This window comes from Protopterus annectens, chromosome 7.part1 (genome assembly GCF_019279795.1).
Source record: "Protopterus annectens isolate FY-2018-M chromosome 7.part1, PAN1.0, whole genome shotgun sequence".
NCBI classification, from domain to species: Eukaryota; Metazoa; Chordata; order Ceratodontiformes; family Protopteridae; genus Protopterus; species Protopterus annectens.
The window spans coordinates 303364805-303387535 of record NC_056740.1 but is presented as its reverse complement, the minus strand read 5'-3'; the positions used below and the strand labels follow the sequence as shown (position 1 = coordinate 303387535).

The 22731-nt window shown below is 46.3% G+C and overlaps 1 protein-coding gene across 1 annotated transcript in view; it reads right to left on the bottom strand.

Moving 5' to 3' along the window:
- The window catches only part of LAMB2 (laminin subunit beta 2), a 3750789-nt gene that overhangs the window by 2156485 nt on the left and 1571573 nt on the right, over nucleotides 1-22731 (bottom strand). The window contains exon 8 of the mRNA XM_044078730.1: nucleotides 9917-10037. Coding sequence (XP_043934665.1) covers nucleotides 9917-10037 — 121 coding nt within the window. The remainder of the gene's footprint in view (nucleotides 1-9916; nucleotides 10038-22731) is intronic.

The following is a 22731-nucleotide window of genomic DNA, read 5'->3' as shown; positions in this document are numbered from 1 at the left end:
AACACTGAATTTCACATGCTCAGATATTCACTAATATTAGCTGTTGAACTTGCACACTCACCAAGGTTCTATAAACCTCATAGTAATTGATACCTTAAAAAAAAAAAAAAAAAAATGATTATATTTGATTAGCCTTTAGCTTAGAAATTGTATACATTTTTAATTACTTTCCCCAATTACTTCTACTATAGTACTGTAATAGTACTCTAGACATGTACTGATTATAAAAATGTCTTGTCATATGTCTAAATGAACTGTAGTTATCTTATTTGTACTCTTTGTAAATTGTTTCATTGTTGGAGCTTTTCTCCCCGGGCCTCCACTGAAAATGGACATATATCCAGTCAGACTATCCCGGTCAACAAATGTAAAATAAAATAAATAAAATAAAATGAAAATGTTTTGAAGAGGAATGAGGTGTGGGGTCTCCCTTCGACACCGTGGTCAATGGACCAGGTGAATGTGGAGTAGGAGGGGGGGGGGAGTGACTGGTGTTGGAAAAACTATTGTCTGCGCCAAAGGGAGAATCTCAGTTGGCACAGTAGTGGTTGGTACCGTACGTAATGGTGCAAAAGAGTACGGTACCATTTGAGTCAGGTCTGATTTTGGTTCCATGGTCAGCACCGAAGAAGTAGTTAGTGCCGAGGGAGAAGTAGCCAATTCTGAAGTCATATCCAATTTCTGTTCTGCAGTCGGCACCAAAGACAGGGTTTTGAGCCCTGGTGCCGAGGCAACTGCAACCACTTTCAAAAGTTTAGGTCTAGGATCTGAGCTTTTAGAGTCAGGATCTCTCAGAGAAGAGGGAACAGAATGGCTCCTCTTCTTGGATTCCTTTCTGGGAGGGGGTGAACCCTCCGATGCAGAAAGAGCCTCCGAAAAACAAGTTTTAAGCAACCCCTTCAAAATTAACTTAAGTTTCTCATTGAGGGTGCGGGTACTGAAAGCAACACAAATCTTACAAGGAGATTGAGTAGACAGATGGGGCACTCCCAAACAGTATACAGAAGAACCATGCAAATCTGAATTTGGCATTTTATGGTCACACTGGTCGGAGGCCTTAAAACCTGAAGTGCCTTTATCAAACATAATGCCGCTGACAACAAGATAAACCATCTTTGTAAACACGCCATCACAACAAGTAAAGTTAAATTTACACAAACAGTAACAAAGATCTTCCACTACCAACAAAGAACCAAAGATTACCAAGAAAGGAAGTTACCAACAATGGTATCCCCAAGAATTACCACAGAGGATAAAGGTCGGGAATTACCAATGATGGTAAGATAAAGAATACCGAAATCGGTAAAGGAAATAAAAGGGAGGCACTATATATATATATATATATATATATATATATATATATATATGTATGTATATACATATATATATATATATATATATATATATTCAAAGAGTTTTTAAAGAAAAACAGTAGAAAATATCAAAAAACAGAGAAGGTTTTAATCAAGAAGAAACATTTAGCTGAGAGCAAATGACTTGACACGTTCTCACAAGTACGCGGCAAACGAGAACTGAGGTATTGGGGAGAGAAGCACTATGGGTAATCTTAGCTCGAGAGTTTTTTGGCTGACGTAAGCTTGGTACGGTGCCGACTCGGTTCCGAGGACAGTACCGATAACTCATCAGTAAGGAATGAATGAAGATTAACAACATTAGATATATATTTAAAAATACTTATTTTAATATTTTAAACACAGAAAAAAAAGAACAAATCTAATAATAAAATGAGAGGCAGGGGGTCTTCAAATGGGGCTTATCATGAGCAGTGAGTCATAAAAATCAACACTGGATCCTGGCAAGAGTCAGGAGACTTTCTTCTTTGGATGACAGAAAAAGGCTCAACACTCACTTCTTGTGATGGCTGAAGGCTTCCCTTAGGATATGCTCAGCCAATCAGCTGTTACAGGAAGAGACAAGGTGGGGAGTCTGAGATTTTGAAAAATAGCCAGTATTCGGTAACCTTGGAAGATAACCTAAAATGCCACTGAGACAGCAAGAATGTTGAACATCTAAGCCAGCAATACTAGACAACCAGTGAACAAGACAACACTTCACACAGAAAAGGCCTAAGTCACAAAATTAACCAAAAAGACAGACAAGATCACCCTTCAAACTTTTAAAAAATTTTTGTACAAGTCCAAAGAATCTTAGAAGAGTGAGGGAGGACAAGAAACTGGTGGGAAGGCACTAACTAGGACACTGTCAAAGTAAACTATCCTCAACTCTCTAAACAGAGAAACAAGTACTAAAAAGACTACAAGGATACACTACCCACAAAAGAAAACAAAGCTAATAAGCCAAAAATCACTTCTCTGCAGAAAAAAGACACTGTAACAAAAGTGCTGAGCCTGCAGACAATGTCAGTCTTAGAAAGCAGCAAACAAGATCTGATGGTTAGTGGAGTGGAGTTACATTATGGGAAGAAGAGGAGCTTAAGCCTTGGTGCCAAGAGTCTTATCTTAAGTGCCGAGCTGACATCTTATCATATCGGATATACCCAACAGTTGACAAACAGAAGAGTCAACATCTGATGTACAAGGCCTACAAACTATCATGGGAAGGTAAGGCTTCTTAAGGTCCCCAGAGATCAATAGTCTAGCAAATACATATGAACTTAAGCAGTAATTTTAGGTTTCTTCTACTATTCCCAGAGTTGCTCCTTCCCACCTTCCTGGTATAGTGAAGTTTAACTCTTACGCTTGTGCATGTGGAAACCAGTTGTTAGGGGCTACAAACACTCTAGCCTAGTTGTGTAAGTCAGTCTGAGTGCAGAAAAGAAGCCACAGCAACAAAGATGTGCCATGGATGAAAGAATAAAGTCCTTTAATGTGAGCTGTTCAAGGGCAGAAAGAAACTATTACAATGTAAATGCATTCTCAGTGCTGTTATAAATATATCAAACTACATATGTCTTCAAGTCTGTCATTTAGTAGACAAGAATAAATAAGCAATAGATTCAACTACTCACAATTCTGCATCATAGCAAGTGGTCTCTCATGCCAGAAAAGCTCTTAGTACTACTTGTACTACTACTAATACTACTACTACTACTACTACTACTACTACTACAAGATCTTCCACATATATAATACTGATACAGCCATTGGTGAGGGACATAGGAACACAGATAGACAGTAACCTAAACATTGATCACCAGGTAGCTACAGAAGTGAGGAAATCCTTCTATGTGATTCAAAGTATAGGTAAAGGCATGGCATCACGATTAAAATAAGTGGTAGTGCCATTGTACTTATCCTCGTCAGGCCCATAATCCAGTACAATATTCCCTTCTGCATGTACTTTACCAGACAATTACACCAACTGCAGCAGCCCCAGAAGTTTCTCACTGAAAAAATACAAAGTGTTAGGACACATGTCTTAAGCAGACCAACTAAAGGTCCTGACCATTTACTCCATCTCATATTGTTTAGTGAGAGGGGACTTATGCCTGACCTACAAGCCATTCTCTGCTCCGACCCAGATGGAAAAAAAAATTATACAAGAGTAATGCGTTCCATGGATATGAACCTTACTTGTGACTTTTACAGAACTTGCTGGAGAGACAGATTTGTATCCCAAAAGCTACCTTGTCTATGGAATAAATTTCCCACCTTCGTAAAACAAAGCGTGTCCCTTACTCTCTTCAAAACGAATTTGGATAAACTGATGGGGAACTGTAAATTCACTCCTGGGATACTGCCTATGTCCCTTACGGACAGAGGCAGTCTGTAAAATGTCTCATGGCTCAAATACCCAAAAACCGACTACCGGATACCACCCCAACCCATTATCCTGCTACTAATGGCTAGACTTGTAAAGGCTCATGTGTCATTAGCCTAGTAATCACCTATAACCTATGAACCAAAGAAGACATGATTCACTGAATGGCTTAGTAATCACACAGTTACAGCATTCTAAGTATATACATTGGAAGTTGTTTGAAATCAGTTATTGGAATGAAAAAGAGTTATGTACTTGCCATAATTTGGCAACTGTGCTATACAGTGTTATTATTCATCACAGATGGATCTTGGATCCAAGCTCAGATCTGAGCCGACAACTTCTCAGACAGATCCAGAGCTCAAGCTCCTCCCCTTCCCATAATCCCTTGCTACCTTTTAACCTGCAGATCGAGTTTGGTAAATTAGTAGAAATGCAGAAACAACTGCAATAGAAGGCCAAAAATTTTCTCACCCAATATAAGCCAATGCAGCCTCGCCAGAACCCCCAGAAGAAAGGGGGAAGGATGGCAAGAATGTGATGAATAATGACACTGGACAGCACTGATGCCAAGTTATGGTAAGTATATCACTCTTTATCTGATGCTATCCATGTCATTATTCATCACAGAAGGGTCAGAGTCCCCAGCTACTATGTATCCTGGGTGGCCTCAAGGAAGAATATGCCAAAGCACAGAGGAACCAAAGGAAGCCCTGTTCCTAGACACTAAGTCCAATTTGTAGTGCAAAATAAAAATATGAGGATTAGACCAAGTCACAGCAGCATAAATTTCATCAAGGGAAAGTCTAGCCAAAAAGGCCTATGACGTAGCAACAGACTTAGCAGAAAGGGCCTTAATGAGTCTGGATAATTCTAAATGCCTACTAGCATACATGGAGGAGACATAATTAGCAATCCACCTGGAAACAGTCACTTTGGGAATTGCCTGGCCCTTTCTGTATTGAGAGAAGGCCACAAAGAGTTGGTCCGACTTTCTAAACTCCTCAGTCCTTTTTAGATAAAAAAAGCAATTGTCTGTGGACATCTAAACAATGCAAGATATGTTCTCCTTTATTAACGTAATTAGGGAAGACGACCGGAAGATGACTTGACTGATTGAGATTAGCTTTTGATGCCACTTTAGGAAGGAAGGAAGGATTTGTTCTAACAGACACTGTGCCCTTGTGGAAGAGACACTGTGCCCTTGTGGAAGATCATGAACTTTTTAGATAAAAAAGCAATTGTCTGTGGACATCTAAAGAATGCAAGATATATTCTCCTTTATTAACGTAATTAGGGAAGAAGACCGGAAGATGACTCGACTGATTGAGATTAGCTTTTGATGCCACTTTAGGAAGGAAGGATTTGTTCTAAGAGACACTGCGTCCTTATGGAAGATCATGAACAGAGGCTTAATGCCTATACAAGCCCAGCCAAAAAGGTACCCTAGCTTTTGCCACCCAAGAAAATTATTTTCCTGTGCCACTGTCGAGCAGAGCCACAGAAGTCATCCCCGGGGTGAATTTCCTATTTCCCATCCAATCATCAAGATTTTTCTTGAAGAGTACTAATGAGGAGCTTTGTTTGATATAGATAGGTAGATTATTCCAGAGTATGGGAAGTCTCTGGGACAGGAATCTATCCCTCCGGCATGTTCTGTATATTGTGGTGACAAGGTTTAGGTCCCTACAGCGTGTAGCTCGGAGGGATTGGGACTTCTTTAAGTGGAGCATGTCCAACAGCTCTGGGTTTGACATACCTTTGTATGTTAGGCAGAGATCACCTCTGAGTAGGGAAGTAGGCATATGAGTTGCAAGAAAGTGCCTGGAAGACACCACCCATTCCCCACACACTCATGGCCTCTCTGCACAGAGGATAAGATCATGTGCCTCCTTACTTGTTGATATACCAGACAACTGCCATGTTGTCCATCAGAAATGCTATAGTTCCCCAGAGGGAGGCACTCCTAAAAGGACTGCTCTCATCTCCAGGATGTTTATGTGCAATTTGGACTCTGCAGGGAACCAGGTACCTTGAACCTTCCTGCCCTGGAAATGGCCCCATCCCAACACAGAGGCATCCATGGTCACTGTGTCCTTGGGCGGGGGAAGACAAAATAGCCTGCCTAGAAATAGGTCCTGAGACTGAAGCCACCAAGCAAGATGATTCCTGTGCACCTGAGTCAATTTTATTGGCATGGACATGGGCTGAGACAGAATGGACCACTGGACTGCCAGAGTCCACTGGAGAACTCGCATGAGATACCTGGCGAGAGGTACCAACTGAATGGCAGCTGCCAACGAACCTAACTCTTGGAGAATCAAGTGAACTGACGGGCATCCTAGATAAAGCAAAAGAAAGACCTGATCTCAAATACACTGGACCCTGAGGGGAGGCAATGCTACAGTCTCCAATACAGTGCCCAGCTGGACCTACATGAACTCCAGGTTTTGGCTCGGAATGAGACTGGACTTGGGAAGATTCACTTGTGATGCCTAAATGCTGGAAAAAGCTGAGGACATGCCTGGTGGCCAGTGATAGTCGATGCCTCATGAGAGCCATGAGGAGCCAATCATCCACGTACAGAAAAACCTACAAACCTTGCAGCTGGAGATGAGCTGCCATCACTGCCATACATTTGGTTAAGACCTGGTTGGGGGGGGGGGGGGTGGTGAGTCCAAATGGTAGGGCTCTGAACTGGTAATGACTGGCCCTTAACCGAAAACATGTCTCCTGGAGTGCTTGTCAGACTTTATGTGATACTACATGTCCTTGAGATCCACTGAGCACATCCGATTGTCCTTGCGGAAGGCAGGATGGAATGTACAGTGACCATCTGGAACTTGGACTTCCTGACAGACAGATTTAGCTTGTTGAGGTCCAGAATCGGATGCAGGTCCCCGATCTTTGGCACCAAAAACAAGCGAGAGTACGTTCCAGACCCTCGTTGTCCTGTTGGGACCTCTTGAATGTCTCTTTTTTGAAGGTCTTGCACCTCATGATAGGCCAACTCTCTTTGGCGAGGGTGGTACGTCTGGGAGAAATTTCCAAATTGGAGAGGGCTGGGAGAAGAGAATGGAGTAACCCCTGGAAATAATTTTTAGCACCCACTGATCAGAGGTGAGACTTGTCCAGTCTAGTGGGTAAAGGGAGAGTCGACCCTCGACTGCCTCCAAGGCAGAACAGTCAGGCAGCATCTCAGGAGCACTGGAAGGGCTTCTCCAAGAAGGGTTCCCAGGAACCCTGGTTCTGCAGACCCCCTCTGCCCCTGGGGTGGCGTCTGCCATTAAATCCCTTACCCCACCCTGCAGAAGAGGATTCCTGGGGAGCATCCTGAAAGGAAGACCGAGTCCTCTGGAACCAAAGTTTCTTACTGCCACTCTGTCTTAGAAAAGGAGCACTGGAGAGTAGAAAACTTGATCCCTACAGTAGAAAGAGTCTTGCCTTCCTGCTCACTGCAGATTAAGGTTTCCTTAACAGATGGTCCAAACAAGGTGAAGCTGTCAAAGGGGGTATTAGTGAAAGATGTCTTAAAGGGTTCCGTAAACCCACAAAGGCAAAACCAGGCATGCTGTCAGACAGCAATGCTGGAGCCTGCTGCTCAAGAGGTGGCCTCCACAGTATTGGAGATCAACCTCATCGAAGCATTAGCCAAGAAGGTTAGAGTGGACAGTCTCAGAGAGACTAATTTGAGGCTCTCCGGAAGCAACAACTCTAACAGGGAAATGGTAAGCACCGAAACCAAATCCATCTGAAGCCAGGTAAAATGTGTTAAGTTAATTAATTGCTCTCAGACCAAAAGTAACTGAGGCAAACACACACTTTCAGAAATGGTCAATTGCCCAGAACTCCCTGTTCAAGGGATGGACTGAGGAGCTTTGCTTAGCTAGCTCCTTCTTAGTAGCATCAGCCAACAGGATTGCATCGACGGGGACACCTTTGCTCCAAAAAGACCCAGCCTTGGGAGAACTGAGGAATCTGTCCCCTCCTTCCAAGCCCTACTGGAAATAAGGTCCACAAGCTTGTCAGCACAGGGGAAACCCAGGTATAAGATGGAACTGTCCCGAAGGCCTTCAGGAACATAGACTCCTCCAAAGATGGGTTTGGAGAAGACCATCTGCCTCTCTGCTTGAGAAGTTCGAGGATGTCCCTAAAGGAAACATCCTCTGGCAGAAGTCTGGGGGAACTATTTCCCTCTTCATAATCCATGTTCTCGGCAGGGGACTCTCTGGGGGAGTCCAAGCGCCGCCTCTTACACATTCTTTTCTGAGGGGGTTCTCCACAGTAGGCTCAGGGGAAGACTCAGAAGAGACAGGTACCACAAGTGAGGCAGTGCCCGTCTGAAGGTGCTTGCAGGAGGGCTGATCCAGGATGGATGATGAGGCCTCAGCACCCAAACCTGAGAGGGGTTGGGGAAGACCTAGAGAAGTAGGAGAGGTAACTACCAGACTGGAGAAAATCATCTACCACGCGGAAGGCTGATGGGCTGTACAAAGCTCCCCTCCTCCCCAGTGGTCGGGGCCACTTGGGAAGGGAGAAGGTACCCTGACACAGCAAAGCCCCTGACGATACTGGCCCCAAGCTGTCCAGGGCCAAAGCCCCCAGGAGAAGGGAATGGTCCAAAAAAATCCAGACCCGAACCCATACCCAAGGGCAACGGAACAGAGACAGTCAGGGGCCCTGATGGTGTTGAGAATGGGGGAATGCCTGACACCATCGGCCTCTCACTAGAAATCCCCTGGTCCTGACATTCCAAAACCTGTTGGATTGGAAGAGAGGAATGGAGTCCTGCAGATGGGGAGGGTCCTCTAGCCACATGGGCAGGGGATGGCAGCATACCCACCTCAATCTGGGCCTTAATGAAATTCATTATCTTATCCATACCTGAGGGAAGAAGACTTCTGGGGGATCTGGACGAAGCTGACGAGTGGCCAGATCTTGCTGGGGATCCAATCTTGGATCCCACAGTCCTATGGTCCTGAGAAGGGGATCTGCTCCAATGAGTCAGCTCCAAATTCCTGTTGGACCAAGAAGGGGAACTTTCAGTCACATTGGGATCCAACAGTGCTGTTGGAACTGAAAGCCTAGCTGAATCCGAAGCTATGGATGGCGTGCCGGATGGAACAACAAAATGGTTGGATCCGGGGACAGCTTATACTGACTCTGATCTGAAGGCCTCTGCCGAGGCCTTGGATCTGAGGCTCATGGAATGGCAGATGTTGGATCTGAAGCTGAAGAGGCTGGAGTCAGATCTGGGGATCTGTGATCTGAGAGCTTCGGCTTCTTAGGAAAAGAAAAAGAGGACCCCCCCCAAGGGAGGAGGAGGCCTCTTCTTCAGCTCCTGAGAGGGCTTGGAAGGGGAGTCCATGGGCAGAGGACCACCCTGAGCCAAGCCATTCAATAAAAGCTTATTGTGGCACTCCACAAGGGCCCTGGGGTTGAATGCGGCACAGATGTCGCATTTAACCTCCAGGGTGTGCCAACCCCAAGAAATACAGACACTCCTCGTGCGAGTCAGAAAATGGCATTGTCCAACCACATGAGGAGCATCTTTTAAACCCAGAGGGTTTTTCAGCCATGTTAAACATAAGCACACACATGTAAGCACTAGCTGTAAATAAACTAACCCCATGAAAAAGGAAGGGACAGAGAGGAAGTTTTTTTTTTTTTTTTTTTTTTGGGACTACCCTAAAGAAAAAAGGGCGGGAAGCAGTAGACACTGGAAAGCCGGGGGGGGCTTAACTAAATTTAAGAATTTAGTAACCAGGAGAGGAAATCTCTCTACAAATAGAGAGATAATGAGAGAAAGATAACTTATAAACAGCAAGAAAAACACCAAGAAAAATAAGCACTTATCTGCTAACTGCTAGCCTCAGCCTGGACCACGTCTGAAGTGTTTCAGTGGCAAATGAGATCTGAGGGTTAAAATGTAGCAAGGGATTATCAGAAGGGGAGGGGCTTGAGCTCTGGATCTATCTGAGAAGTTGCCGGCTCGGATCAGAGGTTGGATCCAAAACCCACCTGTGATGAAGAATGACACAGACAGCATCAGATCTGAATTTGCACTCATTCATTTCAGTCTCACTTAAAAAGAGAAAAAAATAAGGGGTATTGGCAACACAGATCAGTAAAATAATTATATAAGACAGAATGTTTGTATTTGATCAATACTCACTTTTGCAGGCATTTGTGTTTCTTCCTTCAGCTGGTCTCCAGGGAAGATCATTGTAGAAATCTGCACAGAGCTCACAGTTTAATCCTTTTGTATTGTGCTTACAAACACATCTGCCATGAACCTGCACCAAAGCAACAGAAAATTACAAAAAGAACAGAAAAGCACATTTCCGTATTAGGCAAAAACTGGACTTTTATTAAGCATCTTAAGCCAAGCTTGTTTAGGTTTATTGCTATTAAAAGAAGAGAGATAATGCATGAAATCTAACCTTCTATTTTAACTACTGTGTCACACTTTGGTAAGAAAATGCCTTACAAAGAGACTGAGAAACTGCTTAGGGGTGCTACACTTACTCACTGAATGCATGTACTTACAATGTTACTGATGGATTTAATTATTTTTTAGCAAATGACAAAGAAAACTCTTACTTTACAAGTCAAACTATATATGATTACAATTTTTCATTGTCTGTGTGCTGGAATTCTTCTGGTCAATATTAACAGAATGAGAAAAGCCTAGCTGTTTGCAGTCTTCTTGGACATAGTAAAGAGATACACCATGGGTTACCTGCACTATTTAATAATGCCTATGAATGGAACCATATCAGATATATGGGAGAGGATTATGCCTGGTCCATGAATACAAAAACGAGTGCACAATTGTAGGCATTCACCAGATACCACTCGAGGAACCTACTTTTCGGACAGTCATGACAGCAGTTCAAAGACAAACAAAACTATTCAGTGAACTACTTGGTTTGGTCCTTGGCAGTATCAAGGCTGAATTATTGGAATGCTGCATGCTTGAATGGTAGACACACAGGGTCATAGAAGAGGACAATGTTGGAAATTAGGATAGTTATCAGAGTACTGCAGGGGTACTCTTCACTGTGTTAGTCCTAGACATATCTAAGAGAAAAGAGAAAGTACAGTTGTGTACCTACCATAAATGTAGATGTTTGAGTGTATTCACTGTTGCAGTCATTACACTTGGGTTATCCTGCTGGCAGGCTACCCGCAGTCGGTTCGAATTCCAAAGTCCTAGTCCGCGTCGGTTGCTGTCACCTCTTCCCTAACGTCAGTGCATCAGGGGTATAAAAGATGCAGCCGACGCCATTTTCTTCAGTTTTTCTTGCCACAGATGTCAGGTACCTCCAAAAGGGTAGGCTAAAAATTCTGCTTATAAAAAAGCATGCACTAACATAAACATTACCTTCATTGACAAGCAAATACACCACATAGGTTGTATAGAATAGAGAGGTACAGATAAGTCCCAGCAATGAAAAGGGGGATGGAGGGAGGGTAACCTGGACTGCAACAGTGAATATACTCGAACATCTACATTTATGGTAGGTACACAACTGTACTATGTTCATCGTGTTTCACTGTTGCAGTCATTACACTTGGGTTGAATCCCAAAGCTGAGGTTGGGTGGCTGGGCCTAAATAGAATTAGGAGTGGCAATGAGGCCCTGCAGAACTGCAGTGGCAAAGCCTGCTCTGGATTTAGAGTAAAGAGGTAAGTGGAATGCTTTGTGAAAGTGTGTACTGAAGACCAAGTTGCAGCCTCCAAAATATCCTTGGTTGGTACTCTTCTGAGGAAGGCTGCTGAAGTGGCTGCGGCTCTGGTAGAATGTGACCTAATGCCCTTAGGCAGTGATATGCCATGTTGTGAATAGCAGAAACGAATGCAGTGGCCTATCCATTTTGAAACAGTCTGCTTTGAAATAGCCTTTCCTTGTGACCCTGCAGCATATGCCACTAAAAGTTGCTCAGTTTTTCTGAAAATTAGAAGTTATGTACTCACCATAACGTTCCATCTGAGTAGGTGACTTCATTTGGATGCAACCTGTGGGTATCGGATCCGACCTCGGATCCGAGCCGGCATTTCAAAAGCTTAGGCTCCAAGCTCCTAGCTCCTCCCTCTTACCCATAACCCCTTGCCAAGCCCTGACTGACCTCAGATTGAGTTTGCCTAAATAATACTGACTACAGTACACGAAAAAAAGCATAAATACTCGCTCTATAAAGGTCAGGGGGATGGAGGGGGGGATGGTTGCATCCAAATGAAGTCACCTACTCAGATGGAACGTTATGGTGAGTACATAACTTCTAAATCTGAAGTAGGCAGACTTCATTTGTCTGCAACCTGTGGGACAGAGTCCCCAGCTACCTGAATCTTGGGCGGCCGTCATGGAAGGATGTTCCGGAGCACCGCTGAGCCAAAGGATGCTCTTCCCCTGGAAACAACATCCACCTTATAATGAGAAATAAAAGTATGAGGCGAGGCCCAAGTAGCTGCCGCGCAGATATCATCCAATGACACATGGGACTTAAAGGCGGCTGACGTGGAGACTGCCCTAGTAGAATGAGCCGTAACCCTCTGAGGAGCAGGTCTACCTGAAGTGTCATAAGCCTGCAGAATACAATTAGCAATCCACCTAGATAGTGTGACTTTAGACACTGCTTTACCAAAAGCAAATTTAGCAAAGGAGACGAACAGCTGATCTGATTTCCTGTGACCAGCTGTTCTGTGAATATAAAATCGTAATTGTCTATGAACATCCAAGGAATGCAACTTGTATTCTCCTTTGTTTGAGTACTTGGGAAAAAACACAGGTAAATTGATTGATTGGTTAATATTAGATTCTGAAGAGACCTTCGGGAGAAAAGATGGATTGGTCCTGAGGCACACCCTATCTGGAAAGAAAGAAAGGTAAGGCGGCTTGACGCATAGAGCCTGAAGTTCAGACACTCTTCTGGCTGAAGTGATAGCTACTAAGAAGGCAGTCTTCCAGGAAAGGTACTTTAGGTCTGTAGAAGCTGCAGGCTCGAAGGGAGGAGCAGTAAGGGCTTGCAGAACTAACGATAAGTCCCAAGGTGGTACAATCTCCTTGACTGGAGGCCTCAACAAAAAAATCCCTTTGAGAAAGGTTTTGCACAATTTCGCCGTCATGAGGGGAGCTGTCTCATGACCAATGTGATAATGCGAGATGGCTGCCAATTGTACCTTAATCGTGGAAGAACTTGCCCCTTGATGAAAGAGGTCTGTTAAAAAATCCAGCACTGCTGACATAGGTGCTGAGAAAGGATCCAAAGTTCTCTGAACCGCCCAAACAGTGAATCTCTTCCATTTACTCCGATAAACCTGCCCTGTGGAAGGTTTATGAGCTGCCACCAAGATGGCCTTGACCGGTGATGAGATACCGGGAGTCCTAATCAAGGATGGAACTGGAGCAGCCAAGCTGTCAACTTCAGGGTGCGTAGATTGGGAACCGAAATTCCCAGAGGGTGGGAGATGAGATCCGGAATCGGATCCAGAATCCAGGGTGGATTGATTTTGTGAGACCATACAAAGGGGAACCAGGGTTGACGAGGCCAGAACGGGGCAATGAGAATCATTCTGCTCCCCAAACTGTTGGCTTTCTGCAGAAGCCTCTGCATCAGAGGTAGTGGAGGGTAGGCATAAAGGAGACCGGGAGGCCAAGCATGCACCAGCGCATCTCTCGGGAATTCCCCTGGTGGGGGAAGCAGAGCGAAGAAATTGTCGCATTTGGCGTTTGAGGGAGAGGCAAAAAGATCGCAACAGGGTTGCCCCCAAACGGCAAAAATCTTCTTCGCTACCTGAGGATTGAGAGACCACTCGTGAGGAGAAAGAATGGTGTGACTGAGTTTGTCCGCAAGGATGTTGGATTTTCCCGGAATGTGCGTTGCTACCAGAAAGCGTTTGGTGGAAATTGCCCATTCCCAGACTCTCATGGCCTCTCGACAAAGGGGATAGGACCTGGTTCCTCCCTGTTTGTTGATGTACCAGACTACCGACATGTTGTCTGTCTGAATCGCAATAGTCCCTGAAGGAAGAACGTGGTGAAGTGCTTGCAACGCTAGGAGCACCGCCCTCATTTCCAGGACATTTATATGCAACGACGTCTCTGTGGGGTTCCACGTGCCTTGGACAATCATTCCCGCAGAATGCCCCCCCACCCCCACCCAAGGCAAGAAGCGTCCGTGGTCACTGTGGCTCGGGGAAATGCAGCACAAAAGGGTCTCCCTGTCAGGGGCTCCGGAGAAAGAAGCCACCAAAGAAGGGAATCCTTGCACGCTTTGCTGACCGCTATCGGAGTGTTGAGAGAGGAACAGAGAGGGGACCACTGAACCTGAAGGGTCCATTGAAGAACCCGCATGCGTAAGCGAGCATGAATGAGAAGCGGGATAGCTGCCGCCATTGAACCTAGGGCCCTCAGGACCGAAGCTGCAGTCGGAAATGGTTGCAGGACCGCTGCTACATGACACTTCAGGTTGGCAATTCTGTCTGGAGTGAGGAAGGCTCGCATTGACCTGGTGTTTAGCCTTCCTCCTATGAAATCTATAGCTTGTGTGGGGTGCAGTAAAGATTTCTCCCAGTTGACAGTGATGCCCAGCCTTGGGGCTAGTTGAAGAAAGTAGTCCCTGGCTGAGCACAGAAGATGCCTTGATGATGCCGTCAGGAGCCAGTCGTCCAGGTACGGAAAGACCTGTAATCCCTGGAGCCTCAGGTGGGCCGCTACCACCGCTAGAACTTTGGTGAACACCCTGGGGGCTGAGGTGAGACCAAAGGGGAGAACCCTGAACTGATAATGACTGGCTCCCAGCTGGAAGCGAAGAAACCTCCTGGACCGTCTGTCCATGCGAATGTGGTAGTACGCGTCCTTGAGGTCGATGGAGCACATCCAGTCGTTCTCCCTCAAGAGGGGGAGTATAGATTGAAGGGTGACCATCCGGAACTTTTGCTTGGTTACTGACAGGTTCAGCTGGGAAAGATCTAAGATTGGTCTTAAGTCCCCCGTTTTCTTTGGCACCAAAAAGAACCTGGAGTAAAACCCTGACCCGGTTTGATCTGGGGGGACACACTGGATAGCTCTTTTTTCTAGCAGCTGTTCGATTTCGATAGCTGCTGCCTCCCTTTGGTCGGGTGGAACATCTTGGAGGCTGCGAGATCTGGGAACTTTGTACAAGGGGATTGTATAACCTCTGGATATCACGCAAAGCACCCAATGGTCTGATGTGATGGACTCCCAAGAAGTTAGGTGCCTCGAGAAATGCCCCCCCGACTGCCTACAGAGACGGACAGCCGGGCAACCCTTCAGGGCTGCTGCGTGGGTCTCTCCGAGAAAGGTTCTCTGGACCCAAAGTTTCTAGGAGCCCCCCTGCCTCTAGGACGGCGACCTCCCTGTCCTCCTCTGCCACGGGAGGACTGGTTATCCGGAGCAGGTTGGGACTGCTGCGATTTCCGGAACCACATCTTCTTCTGTCCCTTTTGGTTCTTCGAGAAGGACCTCTGGGGAGCTGAGAAGCGGACTCCGACGGCAGACAGCGTCTTCCCGTCCTTTTCGCTCTGGACCAGTGTTTCGCGAACAGTCTTGCCAAACAAGGCAGAACCATCAAAGGGGGCATTCGCGAAAGTCGCCTTGAAGGGCTCTGCGAAATCACAGTGGCGGAGCCAGGCCTGCCGCCTCATGACTAGGCCTGCTCCGCTGGCTCTAGCGGCTCCCTCGGTAGCGTGAGAAAGTAGCTGCATAGATGTGTTAGACACCGCTCTAAGAGTGGCCATTCGGGTGGAGTATACCTGCTTATCCTCACCCGACATGGACTCTGGGGGAGAAGCAGCGTATTCTTTAATCAGATCCCGCTGCATCCTGATGACATGTGCCATGTAGTTCAGCGCTATCAAAGAGAAGGTTGCTGAACTGAAAACTCGCTTCCCAATGCGATCCATCGAGCGGGACTCCTTGCCCGGAGGATGCATAGAGGGACTCTCCTGGGCCAATTCCCTCTTAGTGGCTGCAGCCATCATCATGGCATCTACTGGGGGGCCCTTGCTCCAGTGAGTGCGGTCCGCCGGAGGGGAAAGGATACGGTCAGGACGCTTGGGTACAGGCTCAACGGTGTCCGGATCCTTCCACGCTCTGATGGATATAAGGTCCACCAGAGGGTCGGCAGGAGGGGACACCCAAGAGGTAGATGGGCCCACCTCGAATGCCTCCAAGAACACAGACTCGTCTGAGGAAGCCTTGGGGGCAGACCCCCCCCCCCGATCCTTAACATTTCCATAATGTCTCCAAATGAGACGTCTTCAGGGGGTGATCTTGGGGGGCCTTCCCCTTCATCCAAGTCTGTGTCTTGAACGGACTCGGGGGAGTCCATGTGCCTCCTTTTGCACTTACGCTTCCGAGGTACTTCATCGGGGGGGCTGTCCGAGGAGTACTCTTCCGCAGCTGGATGTTCCAAGGGAACTACTTGGGACATCGAGGCGGGCTGTCCCTTGGACCGGCTGGTGGGGGCCTGGCCCAACTGCAAGGGAGTGCGGGATGGAGCCGTGGCAGGGACCGGGGGTCCGGACGTCCTCAACAGTGCCCTTTCCACTACGTCGAAGGCCGAGGGGGAGCCAGCTTCTCTAAACCCCGAGAGCTGACCCCCACTCGGATCCGGCCTTGCGGATCGGGCGGAGCCGAAACCGTCGGATCCGAGACCGGTGTGCTCCGACCTGGACGGAGCCGAAGACACACCAGCTCCCTCGGATCCGAGGCTCGGTCCTCGGCTCCGAGAGGTCGGGTCCGAAGTACCCGAAGCACTCAAGGGATGGGACGGATCCGAGGTGCGCCGACCTATCGGATCCGACCCACCCCCGGATCCAACTCTGCCCGGCGCCGACAGCTCCGAACCCATGGTATGGGTCGGAGAAGGAGCCAAAGGGGCGAAAAAAGGGGTCGAAGCCCCTCCCGGATGGGGGGGGGGCTAGGAGCACTCCCATTTGCATTTGGGCCTGGATGAATTTCCTCATCATCCGGTCCATATCTGCTTCACTCATAGAGAATGTGGATCTGGTGGAGGCCACCGAAGCGGACCTAGAGAGCCGCCTCGGGGACCTCGCTGAAGGGCTAGCCTCCTCCTCCTCGGGCCCAGGAGAGAACCGAGGGGAGTGGAGCCGAGGAGGAGGAAAGCTAGAAGGCACAGGGGAGGCCCGCTTAGATGGAGGAGCCGAACTGGAGGTTTCAGCTCTCCGTTTGTGGTACCTCTCCCTGTGCCTCTCCTTCTTCTCTCTCTCCCTAGAAGACTCTCTCTCCTCCGGCATCTTACAGGGAGGTTGAGTCCCAGCCGGAGGAGGAGAGCCCACAGCAACTGCTTGCTGAGTAGAAGGGGCAGACGCCGAAGCGGTATCTGGAGGGAGAAGTCCCGCCAGCACCAGCTTCGACCTCCGCTCCCTCAAAGCTCGGGGGTTGAACCCTGCACAAATGGTACAACCAGATGACAGGTGTTCAACCCCAAGCATGTTACGAGTGTGGCCATCCGCTGGGGACAGCTTATGGCCACACTCGGTACATTTAGAGAATACAGCCTTATGGGCTTCAGACATGATAAGCCCTAACAGGCCTAAAACAAACACACACACACAAACTACGCAAAACCCGAGAAAAGTTTAAAATAAAGAGAGAGGAAAGCCTAACACAATCACTACTAACTAATTAAATTAAAAAAGTTAAGATTTTCGAAAATTTTTCTGTCAGAAAAACTTATCTCAAAAAATTCGCCAGGAGCTCAAGGAATCCGTCGCAACTTGAAAGCGGCAAACGAAATCTGAGGTCAGTCAGGGCTTGGCAAGGGGTTATGGGTAAGAGGGAGGAGCTAGGAGCTCGGAGCCTAAGCTTTTGAAATGCCGGCTCGGATCCGAGGTCGGATCCGATACCCACAGGTTGCAGACAAATGAAGTCTGCCTACTTCAGATCTATAGTTTTGTCCAAGTAGAAGCGTAGCTGTCTGCGTATGTTCAAAGAATGCAGAAGTCTCTCCCCTTTATTCTGTGGGTTTGGATAGAAGGTAGGCAAATGAATAGTTTGGTTTAGAGCCACACTGGACACTACCCTAGGCATAAATGTTGGGTCTGTTTTTAGAGAAACCTTGTCCGGATGGAAAATAATAAAAGGTTCCACAGCCATTAATGCCTGTAGCTCTGAGACTCTTCTTGCTGAAGTTATTGCTAGGAGCAGAGCTGTTTTCCATGATAAGAACTTTATGTCGGCTGTATTGGCTGGCTCAAAAGGAGGCAGTGTGAGCTTTTCCAAGACAAAATTGAGGTCCCATGTAGGTATTCGTGCTCTCCTTGGAGGTCTTATGTTTTTGGCCCCTCTGAGGTACTGCCTCAGGAGTGGATGCGAAAAAATAGGTGGGTCCGTATTGTAATGAGCTGAAATGGCAGAGGCGTGGATCTTAATTGATGAGAAGGATAGGCCTTTTTTCCAGCATCTCAGTTAGGTATTGTAAAATCTGAGGAATATTTGGTACAAGTGTGTCAATTCCTTGTGCCTGGTTCCAAGCACAGAATTTCTTAAAATTTCCTGCATAAGATTTTCTGGTGCTGGGCCTCCTGGCCTCCAAAATAACATCCATAACTGCTTTAGAAAGAGGTGTGTCCTGAGTGGTTATAATATCCGCCATGCAGCCAGATTTAGTATTCTGAGTTGGCTGTGCAGGATCTGATTGTTTTGTTGGGTCAGTAGATGAGGAATTTGAGGTAACGTCCAGGATGGGCCTTGAGACAAGTTCTTTAGGATTGGATACCAGTGCTGGCATGGCCAGTCTGGGGCAATCAGTATAATTTTTGGCTTCTTTTGTCTGACCTTTAGGAGTACCTTGGGGAGGAGAGGCAGAGGAAGAAAGGCATAAACTATAAGGGTTTTCCAGCTGAATGATAGAGCATCCACTTTCCATGCTTGTTTCCTTGTGCAGAATCTCTGTAGTTGGCAGTTGTGAGGGGAGGCAAATAGATCTATGTCTGGGCATCCCCATTTCCTTGTTATCATGCTGAAGACTTGTGGATGAAGTTTCCACTCATGAGGGTCCATGAGGTTTCTGCTTAGTTCGTCTGCCAGAGTATTTGTTTTTCCTGACAGGAATTGTGCTTGCAGGTGCACTTGATAAGTCAATGCTGTGTTCCACAATGTCATGGCTTGTCTGCAGAGGGGGTAGGAATGTGTGCCTCCTTGCTTGTTTATGTATCACATGACTGTAGTATTGTCCGTTTTTATCAGCAGTTGTCCTGGATGGAGTGAATCCCTGAAGGCTGTCAGGGCATTCTGTACAGCTAGCATCTCTTTTTGATTGATATGAAGATGCATTTGGCTTGCGGGCCATGTGCCCTGAATACATTTTCCTGCCATGTGGGCCCCCCAGACATAATCTGATGCATCTCTTGTTAGTGTCTGCCTGGCTGTGGGTAAGGTGATTGTTGTGGTGACAGGCCTGCGCCCACCATCGAAACTCCTGTTGCAGGCAGGGAATGAGAGTAATTAATGTTTCCAGGCTGTGGCAATGTTGAGTCCAAACACTTTTTAGGTACCATTGTAGTGTCCTCATATGCAGTTTTGCATATGGAATTAGCAGAATGCAGGATGCCATGAAGCCCAAAACCTGCAGAATTTTTCTTGCAGATAACTGGGTCTTTGTTGCCATGCTTTTGAAGTATGAAGTCAGTTGCCTTTGTTTGTCTGGCATGAGATACGCCATCTGGGCAGTTGTATTTAAGCTTGCACCCAGGAATATTATCTGTTGAGAGGGTACTAGTTTTGATTTATTTTCATTCACTGTGTACCCTAGGCAAATTAGTAATCTTTTTACAAACGCCAGATGCTTTAGTAGAATGTCTTTGTTCTCTGCTTGAATAAGGCAGTCGTCCAAGTAGGGATATATTTGAATTCCTCTTTGTCTGCAAAATGCAGTTACTGTTGCCAGGCATTTTGTGAAGACCCTGGGCACAGTAGATAAGCCAAAAGGCAGTGCAGAGAATTGGTAGTGCATTGAGCCAGCTATGAATCTGAGGTATCTTCTGCAAGATTGTCTGTTAGGGACATGCAAGTATGCCTCTTTGAGGTCCAACGTTACAAGCCAAACCTTCTTGCCCAGCATGGGCAGAAGCTGCTGCAGAGTTAACATTTTGAATTTTGGAACAAAGAAAAGTGTTAGAATAGACAGGTCCAGAGAATGTCTCAAGCTTTTGTCTTTTCTGGATACTAAGAAAAGTCTTGAGTAAAATCCTTGTCCCTGCTCTTGCTGTGGTACTGGCTGAAAAGCCCTCATGTCCATGAGAGATGAAACTTGTTTTTGTGCCTCTGCCCATTGATTGTATGGCAGGTCTGGCATACCTTTTGCCTTTGGAAGGGTGTGAAAGTGGAACCTGAAGCCGTGAGAGACTATGTTTAAGACCCATTTGTCCTGGGTGATCATGTGCCAATTTTGTGAAAAAAGTGCTAGCTTTCCCCCGAAGGGTGCTGCCAAAAGATAAGTGCTTGGCATTGGCAGAGGAAAGTCATTGGGACTGTTTCCTATATGGCTGTGATTTGTCTTCTCCGCTTTTGGAGGTAGTAGCACCCCATTGTTTGGGCAAGTATGAAAATGGGGTTGTTGTCTGCCTCTAGGGCATCTGTATCTGCCTTTTTGTGGCCTGTCTGACATTGGAAAGGACAAATTCTTACAAGGCCAGTTCCTGCTAAACCTGGGAGGTTGTACCTATAAGAAATCCTTTGTCTGCATAGATTTCGCTTTATTCTCCATTTTCTTCAACACCTCTTCTGCCTTAACACCAAACAAAGTATCATGCTGTACTGGAGCATCCAATAATTTTGCTTTAACATGATCAGGCAGATTCTGTTCCTTTAACCAAGCATGCCTTCTAATAACAGAACCTGTAACAGCGGCCCTACAAGAGGCCTCCAGTGAATCAAAACCACACTGTAAAGTATGCTTTCTCACTTGTTCCGCTGCAAGCAATAAATCCTGCATTTCCTTGTTTTCAGAACATTCAGAATCTGTCAACATTTTCTGTTTTAGCAGTGACATTAAGTATTGCTAATATTTAAGCATATGAAACTGACAATTTAAAGCCCTTACAGCCAAGGTAGCAAAAGTGTAAACTTTTTTCCCCCATCTGTCCAGTGACCTAGAATCCCTATCCGAGGGAAAGTACAGTTTTGTACCTACCATAAATGTAGATGTCCGATAGGTATGCATCTGCAGTCATCACATATGGGTTGTCCTGCCTCAGGCAGCCCTTTGGTCGGCCGGATTCCAAAGTCTGGGTCCGGCTTCGGCTGATGTCGCCCTTTCCCCGACGTCAGAGCGCCTGGGGTATAAAAGCGTCAGCCGACGCCATCTTCTTCAGTGTTTCTTGCCCCAGATGCCAGGTGCCCTCTAAGGAAGGCTAAATTTGGAGAAATGCAATAAATTCCAAACATGCACAGAAATATATATATGTATATATATGTATATATCTATATATAAAACAAATACACCATAATAGATAACCCCAGCTAGCTATGAGAGGGAAAAGTACCCAATAAATACCAAAGAGGGGAAGGAGGGAGGGTAAACCTGACTGCAGATGCATACCTATCGGACATCTACATTTATGGTAGGTACAAAACTGTACTATGTCCTTCAAGGATGCATCTGCAGTCATCACATATGGGTAGAATATCATAGCCAATCTGGGGGTGGAGGATCTATGTAAAGGATGGTGTAGCTAAAATGCCCTGCAGGACTGCCGTAGCAAAGCCTGCTCTGGATCTGGAATATAAAGGTAAATTGTAATGCTTGAAAAATGTATGCACGGAGCTCCATGTAGCAGCTTCTAAAATGTTCTTGGTAGCCACCCCTCTTAAGAAGGCTGTGGAGGTGGCTGTGGCTCTGGTGGAATGAGGTCTAATGTTTGCTGGCACAGTTTTTCCATGAAAGGAATAACAAAAACGAATGCAATTCCCTATCCATTTTGAAATTGTCTGTTTGGAAATTGCTTTTCCTTGTGCACCAGCAGCATATGCTACCAACAGCTGGTCAGTTTTTTAGTAGCGCAACTGTCTGTGTATGTCCAGGGTGTGCAGAAGTTTCTCCCCTTTGTTTTGTGGATTTGGAAAAAAGGTAGGCAGGTGAATAGCTTGGTTTAATGAGACCCTGGATACCACCTTTGGCATAAATGAAGGATTGGTTCTCAATGAGACTCTGTCCTGATGAAAAATAAGAAATGGCTGTACTGCCATGAGGGCCTGTAACTCAGATACTCTTCTTGCTGAGGTTATGGCCAGAAGGAAGGAGGTCTTCCAAGACAGGAACTGTAGTTCTGCAGATGCTGCTGGTTCAAAGGGAGGCAGAGTTAGTTTTTCCAACACAAAGTTAAGGTCCCAAGTAGGCACTGGAGGTTTCCTTGGAGTATTGATGTTTTTAATTCCTCTTAGAAACTGTCTTAGGAGAGGATGAGAAAAGACAGGTGGATCAGTATTGTACTCTGCTGAAATTGCTGAAGCATGAATTTTAATGGAAGAGTAAGACAGGCCATTGTGGAGCATTTCTGCCAAGTATTCCATGATATGTGCCATGTTCATCACTGTCGCATCTAGGCCCTTTGTGGTGCTCCAAGTGTGAAATCTTTTACATTTTGCTGAATATGCCTTTCTTGTGGAAGGCCGGCGAGCTTCCATGATGATATCCTTCACTCCTTGGATAGCTTATCCTGAGGAGGAGTCAAGGTATTCTCCAGGCTGTTAGTTGCAAGGTTTTCAGGTTGGAATGCAGAGTTTTGTAATTGTGCTGTGTCAGGAGAAGTGGCCATTGAGGAAGAGGCCATGGTTTCGTGCATGACATGCTCTTTAACAGGGTACCAGTGCTGTCTTGGCCAGTCCGGAGCTATCAGAATCACTTTTGGCTGCTCTGTCCTGATCTTCAGTAAGACCTTGGTCATTAATGGAAGAGGTGGAAATGCATACACTGTTAGAGTTCTCCAGCTGAAAGATAG